The sequence below is a fragment of the Orussus abietinus genome, unplaced genomic scaffold (genome assembly GCF_000612105.2).
Source record: "Orussus abietinus isolate OABI.00-Male unplaced genomic scaffold, Oabi_2.0 scaffold70, whole genome shotgun sequence".
Classification (NCBI taxonomy): Eukaryota; Metazoa; Arthropoda; class Insecta; order Hymenoptera; family Orussidae; genus Orussus; species Orussus abietinus.
In genome coordinates this window covers 817,609-841,550 of record NW_019394280.1, presented here as the reverse complement: position 1 = coordinate 841,550, position 23,942 = coordinate 817,609, and the positions used below count along the sequence as shown (strand labels likewise).

General features: G+C 41.4%; 1 protein-coding gene across 1 annotated transcript; it reads right to left on the bottom strand.

The window, feature by feature from the left end:
* Positions 1-990: 990 nt before the first annotated feature.
* Positions 991-23,062, bottom strand: LOC105698365 (lachesin). Its single transcript, XM_012422551.1, has 10 exons — positions 22,991-23,062; positions 18,370-18,479; positions 10,864-10,970; positions 9,829-10,033; positions 8,966-9,127; positions 7,334-7,462; positions 5,939-6,235; positions 4,292-4,354; positions 3,610-3,762; positions 991-1,116 (listed from the first exon to the last, which is right to left on the bottom strand). Exons 2-10 carry the CDS (start codon positions 18,440-18,442, stop codon positions 1,007-1,009), a joined length of 1,299 nt encoding a protein of 432 aa, XP_012277974.1. The 5' UTR covers positions 18,443-18,479; positions 22,991-23,062; the 3' UTR covers positions 991-1,006.
* Between the last annotated feature and the right edge of the window lie 880 nt (positions 23,063-23,942).

Sequence of the window (23,942 nt, the reverse complement as noted above, 5' to 3'; positions counted from 1 at the left end):
AATTCAATATTTATCCTTAGGATTTTCTTATTCATATTGTAAAACTGGTAAATATGGGGTTTAAGGGACCAACCCCCGATGACCTTGACCTTGACATGTCAAGATCACCCTCCTGGGTGATCTCAATGTTTTAATCGTAGCTCGTTGTACGTTAAAAAGATCGCGAAGAGAAAAATCACAAATGGCGCAGGGTGGCACTCTACGGTTAAATAGAGCATTAAAAACCATGTTTTAAATTCTCGTGCGACGGACCTGACACATTCTATTCCCATGTCAGAATCTTGAAGGATTGTATGTTGATCGAAATATGGGAACACACCATTTTGATTCTGATCTGGGCTAAATGAAAAGAATGTTTTTATGAAATCGATAATTTGAAAATGTCAAGACATTCCTTAAGTTTTTATGAGTCATGTACCGTAAATTTAGGAATACCCTAATAAAAAGCGCTTTATTCGAATCGAATTGATTGAAGCTCACGTTGCCTGAAAAAGAAAATGCAAAAACGTTAATACCCATGTACGACCACGTTACTCCGAGATGTCCAAATAGTCCCAGATTACTGAACTAACAAATTAGGCACAAATTATTACAAATCCGCACGAAATCCGATTTGTGCGGAATATAAAATAATATAAATTAACGTTCTTCCGTAGATACTGCAATAGACTTATTTTCGCGTTGATACGTCTGCTGCAAGAAAGTTCTGAACAATGGTATTTACATATGCGTTTCTTATTGTTCGTCATAATTTCAATATATCAGATACTTCACCGCTATGTGAAAATGTCCTTGTGCACCTTCTCATACTTTAGCTCACCAACATTGTAATTCCGGCAAATACACACAACTCTGTGTTACCAACTGTATACTTAGCCGTACTTTGTTGATCAGTAATTAGTTAACTATGCAGCAAAAATATATTTACTCGAACGTAGATGTACATGGGCAATGTGTAGGTAACTTAAGCAATTCGGAATCTACAGGATATGACTTATTTGTCAATTCAAAGTGTGTTCTGCGGCATATAGGGAGGCATGTAGGGTCCGGTTAGGATATACTGCATCGCAACGACCATAAATTGCGGTGCATTCCACCGCACTATGTAGGCACTTCCTGAAAAACAAAAATATAATTATCACAAGTGATTATTAATATTAAGTACATGGTTAATCGATTACAAGATATTCGGGAGAAACTTTCACATATTTTTACTCGCTACCAGCGACAACATAAATTACAGAACTGATCGATCGAAATAGGTCAATTTTCGAACAATACTCGATCTTTTCATGTTAAATTCACCAAATTCCTTTTATCCATTATCATTAGATTTTCGGTACATAAATAACTTAGAGTGAAAAGTTTCAAACCTTGTTCAATGATTTCCTTTTAACGGTGGAAAAGTACTCTATAAGAATTAATGGGATGTGCAAAATATCAAGTTTAGTCGACATAGGGAAAGAAATATTTGACGTTATCGATATTTATATCAAGACACTCGGTCGCGTCTCATTGCCAAGTCCTGTACAGGAAAACAATCGTACAGCCGAGTTCGATTGAAGTCTCGTTACCTCCAACAACTTGCAATCCATACGCTTCTCCCTGGATCCCTCGAACCTCTCTCTCTCCCTCTCATCTCTTAAGGTAATATGAAAGGATCATTCGATATATATAAAACGTAAAAATATTTATAAAACTTTCCTCCAAACTGGGTGCTCCGAATCGTTTGGAATTCAGCACGTTATTACGAAGACCCTAAGGAAGAACGTGATGCTCATGAAGTTTCATTAGAAAAAAATATCCATTCTTGGTGAGTCTGGGAAAGTCTTGGAAAGTCTGGGAAAAATAAGAAAAATGTTGGGTTAAAAATGAACTTTAATGAGTATCACATTCGTTCTTGGAGCCTCCATAATCACATGCTGAAGTTTCCAACGATTCGGTACAATAAGTTTGGAGAAAAGTTTCATAAATATTTTTACATTATATATATTGTAATGTGGTGGGTCGGTAGCCCCCCCACATTAAAAGAAAATCGCGTTTTCATGGAAGATGTCCATCCGCCATATTTTTCATTAGCGCGAACCGACCCGCGAGCGACGCTAGCGAACGCCCGAACTTCATTATGGGGAATAATTATGGGAAATCGTACGGGATGGTAGGGAAAATACTATGGGTTTCGTATGGGAATTAGGAAGGACTCCGGGCGGTGGGGCCGAGGAGATAGTAATAAGGCCTTAATGAGACGCAACCCTTAGGGTTCGCCCATGCGGCCCTGGCGAGTGCAGGGATTTTGGGAAATCATGCGAAAATCCGCTGGAAATCGCAAACTGAGATGACTGGAAATCGTCGGAAATCACCAAAACGCTGTCACAATTTTAAGGCTGAACGTCACTTGTTAGCGAATCGCATTGTTGTTTATCATATGAATTCAAAGACAATGGGCTGTCAACGAAGGAAATGATTTTCACTGATATCCAAGTGAACAGTCCCTCGTGCGATCCTGTGTTGCGTGGTGAGGCAGAGGTCGCCGCGCTGCTATCGGTCAGCCGACGCGGCGCCGACGCGGCGCCGACGGGCAGGAGCCAATCCGCGCACCGGGACCTGCAGACGTTCCGTGGAGAGCCAAGAAAGTGGATCGTTGCCGGAAGCAAAAGCATTATAGGGCCCCAGGAAAGCCTGCGATCAATCGATAGAGAACTTTGGAAAACCCCCCGTGCATCCCACGTTTGGACGTGGATGATTCGGACCTTCGGGGACTTACTTGGGTCAGTCCCTGGATAAATTATAGGAGGAAATCCGCGAAATAACATAGGGAAAAATGTGCGATAATAGGGGAACGTCCGCGTGGAGAGTTTGGGTCAATTCGCGAGAATTCACGATTTTTGGGGAATTCCGATACGCGAGTACCGCGAGTGACGGCCGTGAGGTAAATGACTAGCCGTATTCCGGCCGGGAACTCGCGCAACTCGATTTAGGATTTGAGATTCGCGATAATTAAGATTTGGAGCCGCCGACGTGCGGCTGGCGCCCAACAGATTTAGTCTTGCGCATTTGATTGGGTGTAAATTATTAATAAGGTTGAACGTCGTAATATATAGAATGATCCTTTCATATCACCTCTTCACCTCCCTCATCCGGGTTCCAATGAAATTCATTTATGTAGACACTGGTGTAGTCAGGTGCCGGGGATAGGAACTGTTTTGGATACCACGCATTTTAACCAAGAAGTGAGCTTCGAAGGGACGTCGGAATTCATCATCGCGATTTCGGAACCACCATTTTATTGCGTTTACGTTTAAGTCGGTCCTCAAGAATTCGATAAGGAATAAATGATCTCTGATTCCGGATCGGCTTTCTCCGAGTCTACTATCTTCTTAGGAACATTCTATGTTGTATTGGGCGATATTTAGAGATAACGAGCCTCGGGCTCTTTTCGGGTATGTATGCTCCATTTCGCCTAACTCCAATTCTTCGAACTGTTTTCGCAGTTCAAGAAATGTATTTTGTCACAAGTCTGTTGAGTTTCATAATACTGCGCGAGGAAACAAATACATAATAAAGATGTTATACGATATGTTCCGTTAATGTCATATTAATACTTCTTACCTGCCCCAGTTTGTTCTCGCAATGTTAGTTCTGGATTTTCAATATTTTCTGCTCCTAGTGGAGGTTGCTCTGTCCTTTTTGGATAATACGGCGTGTAAACTGCGGGCCAAATTGTTGTCAGCCTCTTTGGTGGGACTGTTGTACTTTTGCGACCTGCAAATATATTAGGAAATTGTTTCACTTCACCTCGAAATTGTTATAAATGCATTCGTGATCATTTTCTCATCCATTGTACTTTCCATTTTCTCTTGCATTAAACGTTCGTTTCATAGAAGATAGGAAAAGATATTTCAAGTACAATACGTGCAGCCGTTGAACCGCTGTATTCGGCCGCCTATTGCATGCCTATAGCGACTGTTTATAGTTGAAAACATTAACAAATTTATTTTAACAATATCAACTCAGGTGCAGGTAACAAAATGTCTAAAGAATAAATGGTATGGTTCTCGTGAAGCGAGTGAAATGAGTCTGGTTGTTATAAAAAAACCTTAAAGGATAGCTGGCTTTGGTATATATAATAAGATATCAATTCTAATAAGTATAACATGCTCAAACGTGACGTTACGTACTCGGTGGCGTTTCACGTATACACATTAATTCACGCATATGAATGCAAAAGTATATTTGATGCGAAACTCTACCGAGTTTCGTGATCAGTGTAAAGGTGTGCGCTACGACTCACCTTTTTTGTTCGTGTTACTTTTAGTTTCAGTAGCTTTCGGACTTATCGACGGTTTCGCCATTTCTGAAACATAAGTAAAGAATTCATTAACAAGAAAACATAAAAAATACTTATTTTTCAAAAGTTTCTCTTATTGCTCAGATATATTTGAATTTTAGTAATTTCAGGTGTTGTATAAGCCACTAACTGCGCTCTGCTTAACAACCAAAGAGTATTAGGGCGGGAAATCCCATAAGACCGCAATGTATTTTTGCGTACAGTCTTCAGCGCTCCCTCGTGAGTGGAATATACACTAAATATCCCCCACCCCTTCGCAGTGCCTCATCCAGCGGGAAATTTCAATAGGTGAAAAGGAACGCCAAATAAAATACACATGAAAAATATGTTTCATATAATAAATTATTTATTTCACAATTTTTTTCATAAACATTTACTTCTGATGTCTGTCGAATTCGATTGCTTTGTGGGTACATTTTCTGTGTTCGTATGATGGGAAGGACTCCGCGATTGCCTTTTTCATGTTAATTCAGGGTTGAAGTGATCTTCCCACAAGTGAAGGTGTTAAGAAGTATACTTCCACCCAGCAAATTCTACTCACTTTTGACGACTGAAATACATAATGCTAGTTAGAAAGTTTTCTTACGCTAGTAAATAAAATTGACTACAATCGAGATGAATAACTTAGAATCCCCATAACTTAGAAAAAAAGTGAGCCACTTTACTTCCATATTCTGAAAATCATTTCGGAAAAATTCAGTTGATTTTAATTTAAATTTAAAATTAATCATTTACAAAATGCACATAACCTATAAAATGACGGTATATATTATCCTCCTACTTACATTGTTGATTCCTTCGGCGCACGGGAAAAGGCGAGTCCCTTATGATTCTTCGAGTTCTTCTTGTATGTGCAGAGGTTACACATTATCACCATGATGGAGTCTGGATCGTTTTCAATCCGTTAACGTCCTTAAGTCGGCTCACATTCCTTGCTGACGCTCAAATAATGCCGAAACCGACGATTCCCCAACGGATACCACTGCGCTTGCGCAGCCTGAGATTAGTACATATTCCACCCCGCGAGATGGCGCTGATGTCAGTATACGCTTACCTTCCGCTCTATCTAATAGTATCTAATACTCTTTGTTAACAATAACCCGCCCTCTCGAGGGGCGGCTGTTATACATCTCCACGCCTGTGCGTCCATTCTAAGGGATCGCCCGGGTGGGAATTCGCAGTCCGACCCATCCTAAGGAAAACACAACTCTACCACTGCGGAGTTATCGCGGTCGAAAAGAAAAGTAGGACTTTACATATACAATCATTAGCGATTAAGTTCTCCCAGTTTGAATTCAGGTGGACATTCTATAATTGGATGACAGCCACGGTCGCGAATGCGGGAGAGGAGTGGTTGGTTTTGAGGATGAATTCTTGATCCGTTTGAACGATCGTCGGGTTTAATCGTCTCGAGAATATATCCAAAAATTTAGCGGTTAAGTCCTGTTGGTTTATATTTTATAGAGCTTTGTCTACGATGGAAAAACCAATATGGTCGCGGTTACGCTTATTTACGTGCTTTGAATCAAACTTATTCATATATTTAAAAAATGCATCATTTATATTTGGAACCCGCAAAACTATACTCACCGTATAGTCTAATCGAACCTTCGGTCTCTCCAAGAGAGTTTCTGCTAATGCATCGATAATTGCCAAAGTCACTGCTCTGTATGTTCCGTATGGTTAACCTCATTCGAGTTCTGTAGCTGTTTTCCATTTTGTTTGTCGAATACCTGTCGTTGGTGTTGGTATCGTTTCCAACCATGGTATCGTTGAATATCCAGTAGCTGACCGCGGGTGGATATGCTTCGGTTTGACATTCAATGGTAACATTAGTGCCAGCGGGAGCACCCACCAACTGATTCGGTACCCATATCATTGGATTAACTTAAACATAAAAACAATTAATTAAACACTGGTAATACTTCACACTTATACTATGTGACGGGAGCTACAGCCTTTAAAGTAAGTGCAGACATTGCTCTCTCATATGCTGTCAACTTAAGACGATTGTGGGTGCGCCGAAAGGATTGCGGAATGCAAAAGCCGACGATGAGCACGTTAAGTGAGAGAATCGTGACCTTGATTATTTACAGACTAGGGTACCGCAGAGCCGGCAGCGCGGAAAATCTGAAGAAAATTACAGGATCCACGATACCGAACGTACTTTAATTATGCCAAACATGGGTCCATGATAAGTTTTATTAACTGAAAAATAAATGTTTATCAAATGAAGATGCCGAAGGTTGGCGGCAGCGTTTTAGCGTGGCGTTACCCGAGTGGTCCTCGGGACTCCACTGCACGCGACCTCGAGAGGTGCCGGTGGGACGATGTGGCCCCGATCCGTTGGTGGAACGCGGGGTCTCGGGAGGACAACTAGACCCCCCGAGATGAGCCCAGACAACGGGTACGGTGCATTGGAACTTCTTTGTTAGCGCGGGAATAATTTTATTTTTCAACGTATCGGAAAAAGTTTTAAATCGTCAACGGCTCCAGTTCTTAAAGAATGAATTATTCTAAATATATATCACTATCTATAATATATGCATAAGATATCAAGGCTGTCATTTCTTTTACATTACAGATAGACAGGTGTTCATAGTTTCATTCAAGTTTTCATTTTCAAAATTTAGATAGGATGTAGAAAATAAAATCCTTTCGTACTTCCGTAACATTTTTTTTCAACCGTATTCTCAAGCGACGATGAGAAACCTGCAAACATTAAGAGAAACCGAAGAAAAACAAAATAGGTTAAGAAGTTCCTTTTATGAACAAGTTACTTCAGGGAGTTCAAGTCGTCCCAGATTACGGTACATCTCCACGTGGATATTCATTGTATCATCTCTAAATATGCAGAAACAAATCTTGACTCCTTTCATCGCATCTCGAATAAATCTTGCAACGAATCAATATTTTCTAGGGTTATTGCAAAAAAACATCATAAGAAGCAACTGCATATTTTGTGCCGTAGACAGTCATACTTACATTCCACTTCGACAACAATTCTTTTGCTGACACTGGGCGGTATTCCATTGCTAGCCATGCAAAAATACGCACCCATCTGAGATCGCCCTATTTTTATCAGATTCAGCTGGCTCCCATCAAACTTGGTAGCTACAATGAGAATACATCAATTAATCACAAATAATATAATCTAATATACGGATTCCAGAATCAATTAGTGGCTAATTTTCATATCATTTCATTGTTAATTTGGGAGGAATGTTCAACGCAAGCGGTCTCGACCATAATTATGTAAGTACATATTTTACATTATTATTATACATATGTAATATATACAGGGTGTAACAGAACTCGTAGTCACGGCTTATACGGCTCTATCGTTGTTGAAAAAAGAGTCGAAAGGTCCTCTACTATTTTTTCCTATATTGTATAAATTTCCTGCAATAGCTAAGTGAAGCACAGTCAATTAATCGTGTTCCCGGACGGAAGGCATAGCGAAAAGGACGCCGGTAGGGCTGTGTTCGGCTGTCTGCGACGTAGCATACATATGTAATGGTACTACGTATACTTATATAAAAGCATAAGAGTAGGTGTAATCAGTGCCTATGGAAATTATAGGTAAGGCCCTTTGCGTTGCCTTGCAGCAGATCGTGTAGCCGTGCCTGCAGGTGCGCTGCCCTAGGTATGAATGGCCTGTAAAAGTTAATCATAACCAGGAATTGTCGTAATAGTTTTACGGTGACCGGCCGAGAGAAGGTATCGATGACGGCGTCCTTCTCAGGTAGCGACCGCGTCCCTTCGCCGAACTTAACCTCCGGTGCGCCGAAAATACATTCTGCCGGGTTTATTAGCCCCCCCGTCTTGTTTCAGGCGCTCGAAGAGTTCCTTCAGGTGCCGGTGGTGTTTTTCCTCGCTTGTCGATGCCGCCCGGATGTCCGTGAGCAAGCACCTTATCGCGAAGCCCGGACCGCCGCGACGAGGATGTGGAGCAACCCGTACGAATTATATTTATCGCATTAACCATTTCCCGCTCCTTATGTGTAGTATACCTTGACCAACGGATGAAATTCAGCTACCCTATCGACACATTTATCAACTATCGTTTATTGAGACCCTTCGCAAGTCTTCACTCCCCGCACATCCCGCGGGAACTTAATTCAACTTAATCGAAGGTGGCCATTTAAAGAGTGAACGGATCTGAACGCTACAACCACCAAGATCAGTAAGAATTCCTCATTGAAATGCCTCATCCTATAAAAAAATCCACTGGTGGTTTTAACGTTAAATATCTTTATTTCGACGCAAATTTCTTGCTATCGAGAGCTTGGGTACTAAATGTATTTTTCGTCTATACTTTCTTCGTTTCCAAATGTTTTTCATTGTACTTCGAACGACTTGTAAATGATCTACTATTTCGAAAAAGCATTTTTTATGTAGTAGTTGAATAATTCATTTTTTCGGGAAGTCAAATCGTTTTTCAGCCGGTAACAGTCGAAAAGTTCAAAATGCTCTTGACTCGAGCTTAACGAACCTAAGCTACCATGATGTTGATTGACTTTAAGCGAAAAATGAATGGCGCGGTAATAAAGCTGCAACGAAGAACTTATGTACTATCACTAATACGCGAAAAGAGTATAATTTAAAGGGACTAACCGTTTTCTCGCCGATCAACAAAGATGGCTTCGCCGTTTTCACGTTTCCACGTTAAGATTGGTACAGGATATCCATCGGCTTTGCAGGTAAGGGTGACGTTTTGGTACTCCCTGACTACGACGTTACTTTGAGTCGATAAGGAGTCTATTATATTTGGTGGGACTGTTAACATTGGAATAACTATAATTAAAATGCTTTCAAAACGTGTGTGCGAAGAGAATATTGCATACTTAGTATACAAAATAACTCGTCCCATTTTTAAAAAACTGAATCTAAAGGTACACCGCAATGAAATACAATGTACATGAGACATGCGTCTTCTTTATGTCAGCTACATCATTCTACAGACGTTTACTAGACCTTTATGATTGATTGCGATCAATTTATTGCAATTGTATGAGACCGTTAATAACGAAATATGTTTCACTCTATATAAACGCATTCAACGGATCCGAATATGTATAGGATATTTAATACGTAACATTAGCTTTTCCTCCCGGCTTTGCACGGAAGGCGCCGGCGCGATATGGATGCTGCTCTCTCTACGCGTACCACCTCTTTTCTTCTCGAGCAAGCAGTAGCGTGACTGCGCGCGCAGCGGAGTCACCACGTCACTGACTTGAGTTTCTGCTTTTCGAAGTCTCCATATTTACGAAATGGGAGAACCGTTTGAGGAACCATCAATTGGATCGATATTCAAAAAAATATGCTAAAGTCTGATAGACGCTTGGATGGATGTAACGCATTTGTTGTTCTTTAACTGTTTTTTTACGTAAAACAGTAACCGCAAACAAATTCTTTACCATAATACACATGCTATTATTCTAACAAAGTTATATGTGGCTCTTGTTAGCGTTACCAACCTACAACTTCGACGTATCCTAGTTGACTCATCATTGGATTAGTATTAATTTGGCACATATAATATCCTCTATCTTCCTTCTGCACGTTATTGATTTTTAGCAGCCACGTATTTTGATTATGCGTGACGGAGTATCGTGGTATCTTGATGACCATCCTTGTGTGGACAGAAAGAAGTGCATTGAGAGTCATGTGCATCCATACCACCTGGAAATAACAGATCGTGTAAACCTCCAGAAGACGGAACCATCAATTGAATTTTTCCAGGACAAAGCATTTCAAAATCGATTATTACTAAAAATATATTAAATAGTATGCCTAATCCATTATCTACTTAGATGTATGAAAACAAACCCGAATGGATACATACACGTATGGATACATGTATTACGTTATTTTTCTCTGAACTCAAAATCTGAACGAAACAAGGGTTCTCAATGAAATCTGAAACTTAACCTTTCCGACGCTCTGGCGGCGTTGCAAATAAATCATTTTTCACAACCTTGTGTGATTCGCATCCGCGAAATTTTGCAGGAAAATTTTTGGGCGCCAGGCCTTCCGAAAGGGCAATCCGAGACCCGAATCGCACGGGTCAAATTGGTCGGAATTCGCCCCAGCGTGAGGCCCAAGGGGTCGGTCCTTTAGCTAACTCAAAACGGTATTAAATAAACGATAGCTCAAACGGCGTTACGAGACGAAAAGAGCAACGACGATGACGAAAAAACCGGGCTAGCTCGGTACGCCCTAGCGACCATTCAATGGTCGACGCCGTTGACGTTTCGGACCCGACGTCGCTGTAAGGTGTCTTATAAGGTTTCTCGAATATTTCATATCATATTTTTTGTTAGCATTTTGTGAAGTGGAGGTGTAGATTTCGATAATTTAGTGCCGTCCGGTGATGGCTGGCGCCCAATAACATACGTTTCGCTTGTCTAGACCTCCTGACCGAGCATGACTTCTTAAACAGTTATAGAAAAGCTAATTGATAAAAAAACACAGCTAATGACATCGTTCAAAAATGATGTCGTAGTTCTTACCTTATAGTTTCCTAGATTTTCTATGACACATGGCAGATTAACATCCTTCCCAAGTGCAACCGTAATGTTAGGAATTGGTTCCGTAAATGCTGGACCCTCGGGAAGTGCTGTAAACATTACAGGATTACATACACTTGGTATATGAAAAAGAACGGTAATTTTGAAGATTAGTTTACTATAAAAACGAATTGCCACTTAAATTATATCCACATTAAATTGCAAATTGGTGTCTATATATACATATATTGTTTAGAGATTAATAAAACTAAATATGTCATTGAAATTTTCAACAAATATTTTAGATATCTTCGAATGAAATCTACGAGACGTGTTAAAAAATTTGTCGCTTAAGATATTTCGAAAAGATCACAAGAAAGATTTAGAAATTATTCTGTGCTATTAAGGTAGTATACCATGTCTGAATAAAAATTCCAGCAAACTATAAAATAATTTTTTGTTTTAACAGTGCGGACATCCTTTACAGCTCTTTAATATGGTCCAGGGATTCATTTGTTCCGACAGTATCACTGTTCTTTTTCCCGTATTCAAGTCGTGCGTTTCTGTTTTGAAGCTTTTAACGAAACACGTAACCGTCCTGAGCACAATGGTTGAAGCTAGAATCAGCTAAAGCTCCTCCACAGCTAAGCTGCTTGCAAAGAAAACAATATACTCTGACGTAATGTACACTGTGTTGCATTGACAATCTCTAAGGCACTAGAGTAATTTATTAACCCATTGGCAACTAAGAGCGCCTAAAGGCGCCCCACGTTTGGTCCAATATTGCCTGCACGGTCAAACGAATTTCGCCCATATATCGAAATGACTCCGTGTTCAAAGGGTGAATACACTAAACCATCTACGATCTCGCTTACCCATCTCTCATCGGGTCACCGTTAACCCATCGGTGTTGCCAATTCACCGTATTTTCCGGAAGATTAGGTTTTTTTAAAACCTGTTTAGTGAAAGAAAATTACAATTTAGCGGCTGGGAGGGATCATCGTACTAGAAATCTGGCATTAATCGAGTCAAAACCCAATGAATCCGAATTTAAGTGTCGATCTAGACGCTCGGGATCGAATCTGCGGATGTATCAAGGTAAACTGAAACTCCCCTCATATCGGTCGATCCAAATAAAACACTTTTTTTTAAGAGGATTGAATCCGAAGCTTTAGCAGTGTCAGGATGTTCGGTCTAGCAGCTCTTTTTCTCTCAATGTGTCGACTCGTTGGCATTTTGACAACATATTGAATCCGGCATTTTGAATTTAGTAAATTTGATTAGAGATTCGAATTCAGCGACCCCGGAAACCCCCGAGTAAGCATTTTCGGTCAAAGTCGTTCATATTTTGAGTTCTGGCCGAATCTGCAAGTTATCTGACCCATACTGCGACAGTCGTCAGAAATTGACGTCATCGATACCTTCAACAAATTCTGTACGAAACACAGATGTGCAATTTTAATGTAAGCATCGGCACACCCTGTACCATGCACGAGTACACGTCTGGGTGCAATCGATTTTAAGGCACAACCACCTAGAACGCAGCCGCGGTCCAGTCCCATACGTTTTACAGCGCAAAAGAAACATCGTTATATTCGTGACATATGTTTCGGTAGAACAAGAGTACTTCCACAGTTATTATTCACACCCTGACTGTTATTAAATTCATCACCCAGATAGACATTCACGATCATCATATGACGAGGAAAATCGATTTACAAACAATTTGCAGACCATTTGCTGCATGAAATGTCTGCAATATATGTTCGCGTATTACACAATAAATTTAAACAAAAATTCCCGGTAAATTTATCCCAAACGATTGTAGCAATATATTTACCGCATAATTGAGTCATATGCCAGTTATACCATGGTCGACGTTTATGAACTGAAAATCGATAGAAAATTGAACAGAACCTATAATAACATTCCGTATGATTAATTGGCGGACATTGTATGAAGTTAGGTAAGGCTACAAATGTGAGCTACATATGACATTGCTCCATGTTCCCGTTTCCATCACGCCATGACTCAAATCTGAGCTATAGATGCTGCAATTATTTATCGGCAATGCTTGAGATAAATTTAGCTGTACATGTGCGTCCAAAAATTGAGACATTGTATGTACGTATCTTTGTTTCATATTTCAGAATTTTTGGTTCGTCATTATGTACTGCAGATATGAGTTCCAAGTTAAGACTCGTAAGGAACACCCTTATGACTCATTTAATGTTCTTTTATCAACAAAATTTCATTAAAATTGTACATCGCTTTGTCTATCCGGGCATGTATACATATTTTGTTTTTTTAATGTAAGTAGTTGAAGGACAGTTCTTTAACTTGAGACAACGATACCACTTATATATTCAAAAAATGCGACATATTTATAGGACAGTATTACAAAATGTTCCTTTACTTTTATCCGAGGTATGTCAATAGTACGTTAAAGAACGATTAAAAAATGTAATTGTTCATTTAATACTAAACAATTGTTATCCACAAAAACACCTTCAATGTAAAAAAATCAATTTCATAGTTTCATACGGATATATTTTATGAAAATGTTTCCACAAAGTAACGCTTAAGATAAAAGAAGCCATAAAATCGGTCACTTTTGCCAATTACATTCATTGTATATTATATGCAAAATAAAATTTGACATCTACATATCCATAAAATAATAATTGCGCGCACAAACATTATAAAATCACTTCTCCTAAATATGTGCATTAGGAATTGCATATAAAATAAAATATATTTAATAAGTAAAAAAATGATCTGTCGAACTCTACAATAACTTCTCATCCTCGAATGTCGTATATTTGGTATATCTTATACAATGAATCTGTGCGAAAACAATGAACGCTAACCTATTGTCCTTTAAGGTGATATAAAAGGGTCATTGTGTGTGTGTGTGTGTGTGTTTATATATATCTGAGAGTTCACTTCCTGTCCAAAATTAAGTCCGTCCTCGAAAAGCGAAATCAATCAATTAATTGTTAATCAAAGTTAATTTAGGAATCTCGGTGCGTTCGGGATATCGAAATCCGAATTCAACTCAGAATTTCGGCCTCGATCAGCTGAGCGACCGAAGCCGAGAAGCGTAAGAAACCGAAGCATTGCCTGCGCGGTACGAGACTTCGAGATCCTTCTCTAATTCGCCCGCCTGCCTTTCTCTTACTCGGGTCTTCGCACCTCGAAAATCGGCGATTTAATATTTCCAGAAAATTCTGACACGACTCGGACTCACGACGGTGTGAAAAAGACGATACATTTTGCACGGCCTAAACCGTACCATTACAGAGGCCGGGAAGGCCGAACCTCCCACGCCGACCTCCATCCCCGCCGCCGTCGCGGTCCCAACCGCTGCCTCCGCCGCCCCCGCCGCCCCCGCCGCAGCCAAAGACACCGCGGGACTCGCCGAAGGCCCGACCGTCGAGGACCCCCGCCGCCTCATCGCCTGGGCCGAAGCCGAAGGGTGGTCTTCGCTACGATCCTCGACCCTTTGGTCGCATAGGTGGTCCTCCACGTCTGCGGACCGCCCCCCGGACGAGGATGCTGTCGCGGTCGTTCCCGCAGACTCCGGTGAAGCTTTCGCCGTTGCCACCGACGCCGCTCGTAGTGCGGTCGCCATGGCCAGCCGACGCCTCGCGGATAGCTTGGGTCGTGCCTCGACTGCGCAGTCCTCGCACTCCGGCCTCGGACCTCCTCGGACCACCCCCGACCCCAAACAATGGTATTCCTGAGCTCATCGCCTGGTCCACGCCGCACCGATCTCCTGGCCGACCTCGCCGCCACCGGAACCAGCCCCCGGTCCCACAAACACGCCCGGCGACTCGAGAAGCTTTTTGGGCCGTAAAGAGGGAGAGGACCGTCACCGGGAACACAGGACGCTCCGCATCGCATACAACGGTCGAAGATGGAAAGCTGGGAGTGGTCCGGCCCGGCCGTCCTGGCCATCTTCCGGAGGGCACTCCACGGTCGCCCGGACGCCCTCGATCTCCCGGATTTCCCCGTGGAGCCGCCGCCCTTCTACCTGTGAGGGACAGGTAGGCTTTCGCGATTCGCGCCCCGGAACTCCGCGACGCACCGAACCGAACACCGCCGGACCCGAGTGACGCGAGCGCGCCCCTTGCCTCGCTGGGACTCTACTTGTCGCGGAAGGTCAACTTCTATTATTGCTTAAGGAAAAATTGCGAGAACACTTGTAACGCGTCAAATAAAACATGTATCGATAGTCGTCCTCGTCACGGTTTAATTTGCCCAGACTTCACCGACTCGGGGGGAGGGGGAAAGCGGACATTTGTTGGATTAATTTTGTTGCGTCTTTTATTTCAGATTCAATTAGCTATTAACGGGAACTCCCCAAGTTTTCTGTAAAATATGCACCCATTTTCTGCGTTCCCGGGCGCGCGCTCGAGCATTTGCCGGAATATTATGATAAATATATGGCGGAATGCTCGAAAGCTCGTCAAATTTCTGTAAATCGTAGCGAGACTCCGGTCTCACGGAGGTCGCGCATGCGCTACCGCTCGCCGCCTCGGCACCCCAAGAGACCAGGACTGGACGCACCGACCGCGATGCCACGGCCAACCCGTCGAGCTCACCCGAAAGGTCGAGTCGACCTGCAAGGGCGGGCCGTAGACGGACCCTGGCAGGTCGAGGACGGCCGCCCAATACTACCCGACTAGGAGCCGGACCAGGAGGCGGGAGCTCCCGAGAGGACCACCGACAGGGAGAGGAATGGCTGCCATTTCCCGGGAAGGAGCAACGAGTTCGGGGCCAGGAGACCGACCACGTTCTCACCGGAGTACCTGGGGCTTGTCGGATGATCTGCCCCGGAGGTGAAAACAGGCGCCCCGGGGCCCGACGGGCCACCGATCGCTACGGTCGTGGGCATCGCCAGTGGCTCGACGCGCGCAGAGCTCGCGCCGTTGCCCGGTAACTGCGCCGCCACAACCGTGCCACCGCAACCCCCGGCCCCAGGAACTAGGCCAGCGCACGCCCAGTCCGCCAAAATCTGGAAATTAAGGAGCTGCTCGACCAATTAACTGCGTGGATTAGGAGTCCGTGGGGCCAGCCGAATTCCTACAAAGTGGTTCTCAAACGGACTTTCCTCAAAAAGTGTTATGAATTTCATTTCTTTTTTTCAAGTACATATGAATATCTATAGACCATCTATTGTATGTATGTATGTATGTTTGTGTATATATTACGTACCATATCCGGACATCTAGTCTTTGAGTGTATCTAAAATAGAGTTCATAGATATCTATACATATCTTACATACGTTCAATATACGATTAATTTACGGATATTCCACGTTCCGCGGGCCTGGGTATGTACTACATTTATAACATGTTTTAAATTGTATTTAAAAATATGTTATAAAAATTAGTATACCGCGTTTAAATAAAACTTTCAGCAACAATGATATAAAATTCTAATATTTTTTTTAACACTGTATGTTACTGGGGTGCCTTTAAGATTGTCTTTCACATCACCTGAATTGAAACTTGACAAATGATATGACTCATAGCTACAGTGACTCATAAGGAGATGGGTACGTGGTTATTAGAACACCTTCACATGTTGCGCATCATCTAAGAATTTCGAAAAAAGGGTCGAGAGCTCTTGAAAGAAAGGACAAAACATCCGCAAGGGGCTCGACGTGAATGTACGGACAAAGTTGTCGACATGTATATGTCACATCCCATCCCATCAGTCATATTTCACATTATTAAAATCTTGGCTTCTGTACTCGGGCGGTTACCCTAGTGTTTCAATTCATCTCCTAGCAGCACAAGATCATTTCTAAATATATGTTGGTAATCTTCGCTAAGTATCTCAAGCGACAGATTTTTTAAGATGTATAAAATATTTTTTGAAAATCTCAATGACATATTTTGTTTTAATAATTTGTAAACATATATCAAAATTATATTTTGTAATTTATAAATGTATAATAAAAATAGATTTTTCACTTGACGATTATTATCGGACGTATCACTTGATATAAAAAAAATACGAGACATTTTTGCAATATTTTCTTTTCCGTATTTCAGGGAGGCAGCAAAACGTGTGATTTTTATTTAAAATATTTTTAAAACGTTTACAATGTATTCGGCAGATAATATTTAAAAATACTTATATTAAAATGAAACGAAACATTTTGTATATCTATAAGAAAAATATTAGGATAAGTCATGGAGCTAATATTACACAAATACTATAAAAATAATGCTGTAAAGTAAATGTTTTGCAAATGCTTAAAATGTCTGCTAAGTATTTACAAGACGTACGATATTCGTTAAATATATAGAAAATATAAGGTAAATATTTTGGGCTACTAGGGCCCTTGCCGGAAATGAAACTTGTTCGGATAATTTTAAAGTGTGATACATTTTATTTACATTAAAATGTATTTTGTTAATTCCGAAACCAGTCCAGCGCGCTGCGACGTATAGTCGCTTCGCAATTAAATCACTGACATTACTTTTCGGACCAATCCTGCAATATGTTCTTCGATGCTTCGTTTCTGATTTTATAATTTTTCGGAAAATTGATTTCTGTCTGTCTAGATGATGCATTTTTCCGTGTGTGCGTCGGTGTAAATTACTTGAAATTTCGTGCACTCTTAATGCCGACGAGCATTTATGCTGCTGATATAACTGTATATATTTCTACAGGTACCAGACGACGGAAGATAGGCAGAAGCGACCGCTGAGAAAGGGGTGAACGGATAGAATTTGACTTTCAATGAGAGCGGTTGACGCGCGCCCCTCTCAACTCCCGTATGTCAAGTATGCCTCCTCTCTTTCCCTCATCCCTGTACCCTTTTGCTTTTTCGCCGCCCACTATGAGCATCGCGCGGCTGCTGGGGCGGCCTCTAGAAAACGGCATTTCAAAGTCGCTTCCTGCGCCGCACCGCTATTCGAAATTGTAGGCGATAGACGATCAAGAAGTAACATTTTCTGCGCGGATGTTACACAAGCTGGTTACCTGTGGCTACCCCGATGGCTACCTGTCGGGTTACCGGGTTATGACTGTTTCGTAAAGGGTACCTATGTAACAACTTCCTGATTGATCGTGGCTTGAATTGGCGGCGAGTCAAAACGTCCTAAGTCGAAAAAGTGCCCATATTTGTGTTCCGGACACGTGCAAAAGGAGTCGTAATCCATGCTTTTGTTACATTAAGTATAGTATGTACCATGGAGGCAAGGGTATTTTACATCCCACGTGTCTGCTATACTCGTCTGCGGCTTGTGTGCAAGGTCACGCTGGACATTGAGACCCATTTTGCTTCCTTGGCATAGGACGTTCCATTTTTCACAATTGCTCGCAACCGAAGTTCGACGATAGATATGATTAAATTGTAGATATTTACGGTAAGTACGACGCAATTTTTGGAGCGACTCTATGTGCCGAATACACATAATCTGTTTTTTATATAATCATGTTGCTATTGCCATACCGTTTTAAGAGAGATTGATATCAATGTAACCTACCTTGGCACATTATCGTTATGATATGTAATATGCTGATGGTCAAGTACCGGCTTCTCCTCTGTCTGTTTGTCATCTTCACGGCAAACCTTTGAAAAGTCTTTTAGCCGTATCTGTAACACAATTTCGATGATGCGTTAACGGTGATCTCCCAAGATAGAATACTGCACATTGATTTATAATTTCTAAATCATTGTTGCATTTCTTAGATTAAGTTAGGAGACGAGACCACGGGGGGGTTTCTTATTTAGGAATTTGGAAGAATCGATTTTCTTGTTACAATTTCTGGGGGTTTAAGTTACAGGAAATGTACCTGCAAACAGACTTGGTCCAGCTCGAAAAAATAACACGGTAAAAGTATAAGAAAGAAGAAACGGATAAAAAGTAAAGGACGCAAGGTAGTTCGGCGGACCGGCGTCGCGTCCGGGTGGCTTTTCCCTCGGACGCGAGGCGGCAGGGCGAGTAGGCCTCGCTCCGTGTCATCTTGGCATCGTGATGTCATATCTTTGCTGGTATTACATTAGTTATGATCAGAATTTCGCAAGGAATTTTGAACAATCATAAAGTTATCGCTGTATGTCGATTTTTAACGAACTTATGAAGGTCTTATAGGACGAAAGTATGTTTCTCTTCAGAAATTCCCACACAGAACATATACCTATCATATACGCATATGAGACGTAATACGATATCTAATATAAATTGCATATAATATCTATTTTGCGTATATCAAAGCTCAGGTTAACGTTGAATCACTGTTGTAACAAATTGGACAAAACATTAGCTACTTGTGCATAATAAATCGATTCCTGTGATTATGGACACTTACTATGTGCCTACGTCACTGTCGGTATTCTCACATTGATTTAATCTGAAGTTGAGGAACATTTTTATTCATTGCTTGATGCGTGGATTGTCTCAATTATCGTGCTTTCTCTTCTCTCGTCTCCGGATTAAAGGCTGTATTTTTTAAGTAGAGCTGGAGTATCGACATCTGAAACAGTAACGCACAACGGTGTTACGACTTAAATATGAAAAAAAAACGGTATTGGGTCTTATGTACAAACGAATTACTATACGTACCATTTGCAGGAAAGTCACACGAATGCCATGTGACATCTACTGGGTCCTGTCGAAACTACTGGTAACAACCGTCACGAGGAACAGCAGTGGACACCAATTTCTGTGGACAGAAAATATAATACCGAAACTGAAAATAAACCGGTAGTGGATCAAGAACGTACTAATAACGATAGGGATGATTGCGGTAAAAAGAGACTTACCTCGAACGCTCTCATGCAACTCATCGGAATCTTCCTGCACTGAGGAGTATGGTAAACGAATTATGTTCCTGTATTATCCACGTACAGTAAATAATCCTATAACTCGTCAATATATAAATCCTTACAGTCGTCCTTACAGATTTTTTGTGAATATACTAATGACCCAGTAGATACAGGTAGGGTGTCGCAGCTTTGCCGTGACATACGAGACCGTGCGATTTGACTTCCGTTTTGTGGTGCGCGCTCCCGCTTGGCGGCCCACAAGGTGAAGCGTGCGTGGCGGGCGGTTGGACGTCGTACGGTCGCCTGAACTATGAACGATTGGTTTTGAATCGAAAATAGGCCCTTCTGGCAAATTTCTTTTCCTCCTCTGTGTTACTCTTGGTGAAGGTGGTCTCCCGCGTAGGTTAATTTGCTGTAAAATATTTCTTCTCGCTGCAAAAACGAACATGTTTGCCCGGGATACTTCCGTACCACCTCCTCGGTTGTCCTATGATCCTGTTACGATTCGGAAGTTTCAACCCCTACAATTTTTGCTCGGGACAAACTCAGTGCCACCTTCTCGGTTATCCTATGATACAGTTAGCAGTTTAAGCGATCGTACGACCCACGACCGCCCGCAACGCCCGCTTCACCTTGTCGGTCGCCAAGGGGGAGCGTGCACCGCAAAATGGAAGCCAGATCGCCCGGTCTCGCATGTCACGGCAAAGCTGCGACACCCTATGTTCTACCAACGACTGCAGACTCTAATGACGCGAATATTTTCATGGCAACAAACTTTACATTTATGCGGAATGCAAAAAAGGAATGACTCTACTTCAATCGCGACGCAAAAGCAGTCGTTAACGGTGCGAGCGACCGTACGATCCAACGACCACCCGCGACGCACGCTTCACCTTGTCGGCCGCCAAGGGGGAGCGTGCGCTGCAAAGAGGAGGTTAGGTCGCACGATCTCGCATACCACCGCAAAGCTGCAACATACCGTGCACTACCGACGATTGCGAACTCTAAGACGTGAACATTGTCACGTCAGCAAACTCTACATTCGCGTGATTCGACTCGCGAGGCAAAAGCAGGCTTTAGCGATCCAGGCGACCGGACGATCCAACGACCGCCCGTTGTCGGCCGCCAAGGGGAAGCGCGCGTCGCAAAGTGAAAGTCAGAAAGTACAGCCTGGCATGTCACAGCGAAGCTGCAACGCACCATGCACCGCCAACGGCTGCAAACTCTAGAGTCGCGAATAGAATTCACGGGGGTAAAATCTAAGTTCGCAAGAAACGAAAGAAAACTTGCTTGCCTCGTCTCCAGTGGTCCCTGTACATACGGTATAGATACGCGCTTATTCTAAACGCAGTCTTCTTCTGCTCTCCACGAAGAAAGGTACCGACTCTAATTGGCCCTGTAATAGCGGGTGGGGTCGGTTTTTGTTGATCCAATGAATTTTATTCGCTAGAAAATGTCGGCGGTTGGGGGACTGGAATTTGACTCAAATCGGAAATACATAACTAGCGTGCCGTCCCTTTTCCAGGTGGGCTCCTAATCTCAGGCACCTGGATAATATACCCTGTAAATACCCTGGTATTCCCATTGAATGATCGCAAAAAATACGGATATTCCGATAAGGTGACGAGAAAGGAGCACCTGAGAGGTCAATCTTACGTAAATTTTTCTCGAACGTGTATCGAATCGAAAAAGACCCGGACAAACCCTGTATCTGCCATCGCGATTGCGCGAGCCTCCACCAGAAATGTATCGCGCCGCCTCTGAGAGATAACAGGTGGCAAGTGCGTTAGCCGTCCGCATCCTCCACCGGGGGGCAGCACAGGATGCGATCACGTGACTGCCCGTGAGCAATCTCCCAAATCATCTCTGTATCCATTTCCAAATACCAAATATCTCCCACCTGACCCGTACTATCATTGACGAGACACGTTGGGGCAAAATTCTATGCAGGGATCGGTGGCAATTGGAATCGGTGATCGATGTAAGGCAATCCGAGGACTTCCTTCGTCTTAAATATTCTTTACTTGGATGCGGGGGACCAGCCTCGTCCTGCGATGGACCCGATTCCCTGTAACGTGAGGGGGCGTCGAGCCCACCACGTTACAAGACGTAATTTGTATATGTAATTTTTCTATTTAAATATTATAGTATATGTGAATACACATCAACCATAGATATACCAATATACCAAACCTAGATATCTGCGATTATCCAGAGAATATCTAATGAAGGCCTATACGTGATATAGATTTTCGATAAATGTATGGATGTTCCATATATATCCAATATACGTATATTCTACCGATCGTTCCGTGTGATAGGTTTATGTATCATTGTTCATCGTGTTATTTGGCGTGCATCCCATTGCTCATTAATTAAATTTGAAAGTTTAATAAAACTCCCTTTGTATGTTACCTGAGAACCAAATGGACTATATAAGAGATGTAAACATAATTAAAGTGAAGTGAAACACGTCCTTAAATTTGATCGACGTCGGTAAAAAAGATTCTTCTTATATATCTGCATTGTACATTTATATAAACAGGTGTGTCGAATGATATTGGATATTATACTAAATTGCATACTCCATATGTTGTTTTCGTGGAATAATTATAAAGAAATCTAAGTAAAGCTCCAGAAATCTCCTGGATTCATAGTTCTTGATGCCCTAATTGACTGCAGAGTGTCACCCTGCGTGTTCTGTGATTTTAGTGCCAACTAAATTTTCTTTCCGAGATCTCGTGTTATCATCGTTTTAGCATAGAAGCGCATAAGACACTTTTTGCGTTTATCCCGATGAAATGCGAGTTTCTCGGTTACCCGAGTGTTTCGAATCGTTATACAATTATCCTGACACTTTCGTTTCTCATTATCGGAGCCTTCAATAATTGTATATTCATCAAAATATGAGAGCTCGACGCCATTTTGAGTCTGATTGAGGATAAAACAAAGCAATTTTTTTCGAAAGTCCCAATTTTGAAAGTATCAGGATAATTCTTAGACGATCACGAGTCATGTATCCATGTTTCGGACAGATCGGTGTCCGACCTTTAAAAATAAGTGTCTTATTCGAATCGATTGATTTGAAGAGGGTTTCACTTCACCTTAACGGAAGTATTTAATTCAGTGTTAAATAATTATGTAAATAAATGTTTTCGGATATTGACTGTCCATCTTTGTTCAAGTTTACGGTAATGGGCAATAGGTAATGGATTAAAAATGTATAATTTTCAATATAGTTCGAATGAGAATTTTTTGAAACGATTAACCATCATTCAAGTAACAACATTTTCATGAATGTTCAAATCGAAGGTACATATATATGTTTCGGTAACTACCTGTCTCTCGAAATCCGCGTTTTCCGTGGTAGTCCTTGCAGATGAGTACACAAGTCCGTCCGCAAACGTCTTATTTCATGTTAGTGGCACCAATCACTCGAATAAAACAAGAAGTACCGCTTACACCACACTGCGAGACTTCGTAAAGTTATTGCCAATATAATAAAATTGTAAATACCGGACGTTTAATGCAATAAATGAGAAAAAACGTTTAAAAAGCAGCATTCAATAAACGGGATAGACAATTAGGTTGTGTAATAATGCTTATGTGAAGAATGTTCTTAAAGGCAATCATATTTTCCTCAGGCCACATAATGAAATATTACATCCATTATGATTATTACTTATATGCAAATATATGTGTCAATTGATTATTACATCTGCAGTCCGATTTTTAGCTCGCTGTAAAACATAAAAATACTGATTATTATTTCTCACGCGACTATCGTTCACGACGTACTCAGATTTAGCTCATTACCAAGGATTTCTTTTGCGATAGTAATATTCTCATTCAAATAATATATAAAGTTTCATGTCTATGTAGCAGACTGGTTAGTAATAGCTTATAGATAAAGTATATCTAAACAAAATCAGTTTGTTATCTCGGACTCGCATAGAAGCGAATACGATTAATTTGATTACTCCGAAGAGAGTTAACAGCAAACCAAATATTATCAATATCTTTGTGTATTCAATATTGTAATAAATAAATGAACTACAAATTAAATAAAATAATTTAGTTATTAATAACACATCCCTAGTTTTCTCTTTTCTTTATTTAATATACATCTTTTGGTTCATATAAACACTGATATGTTCTGAATATTTTATTTGTATTATGTTATTGCTATTGACAGTTATGTTGAGGTGCTAATTACTTATATAGAAAAGTTGATTCATTTCTGTAACATGAAAGATTCCATAAAAATTGTACATAATCAAGAGACGTCTT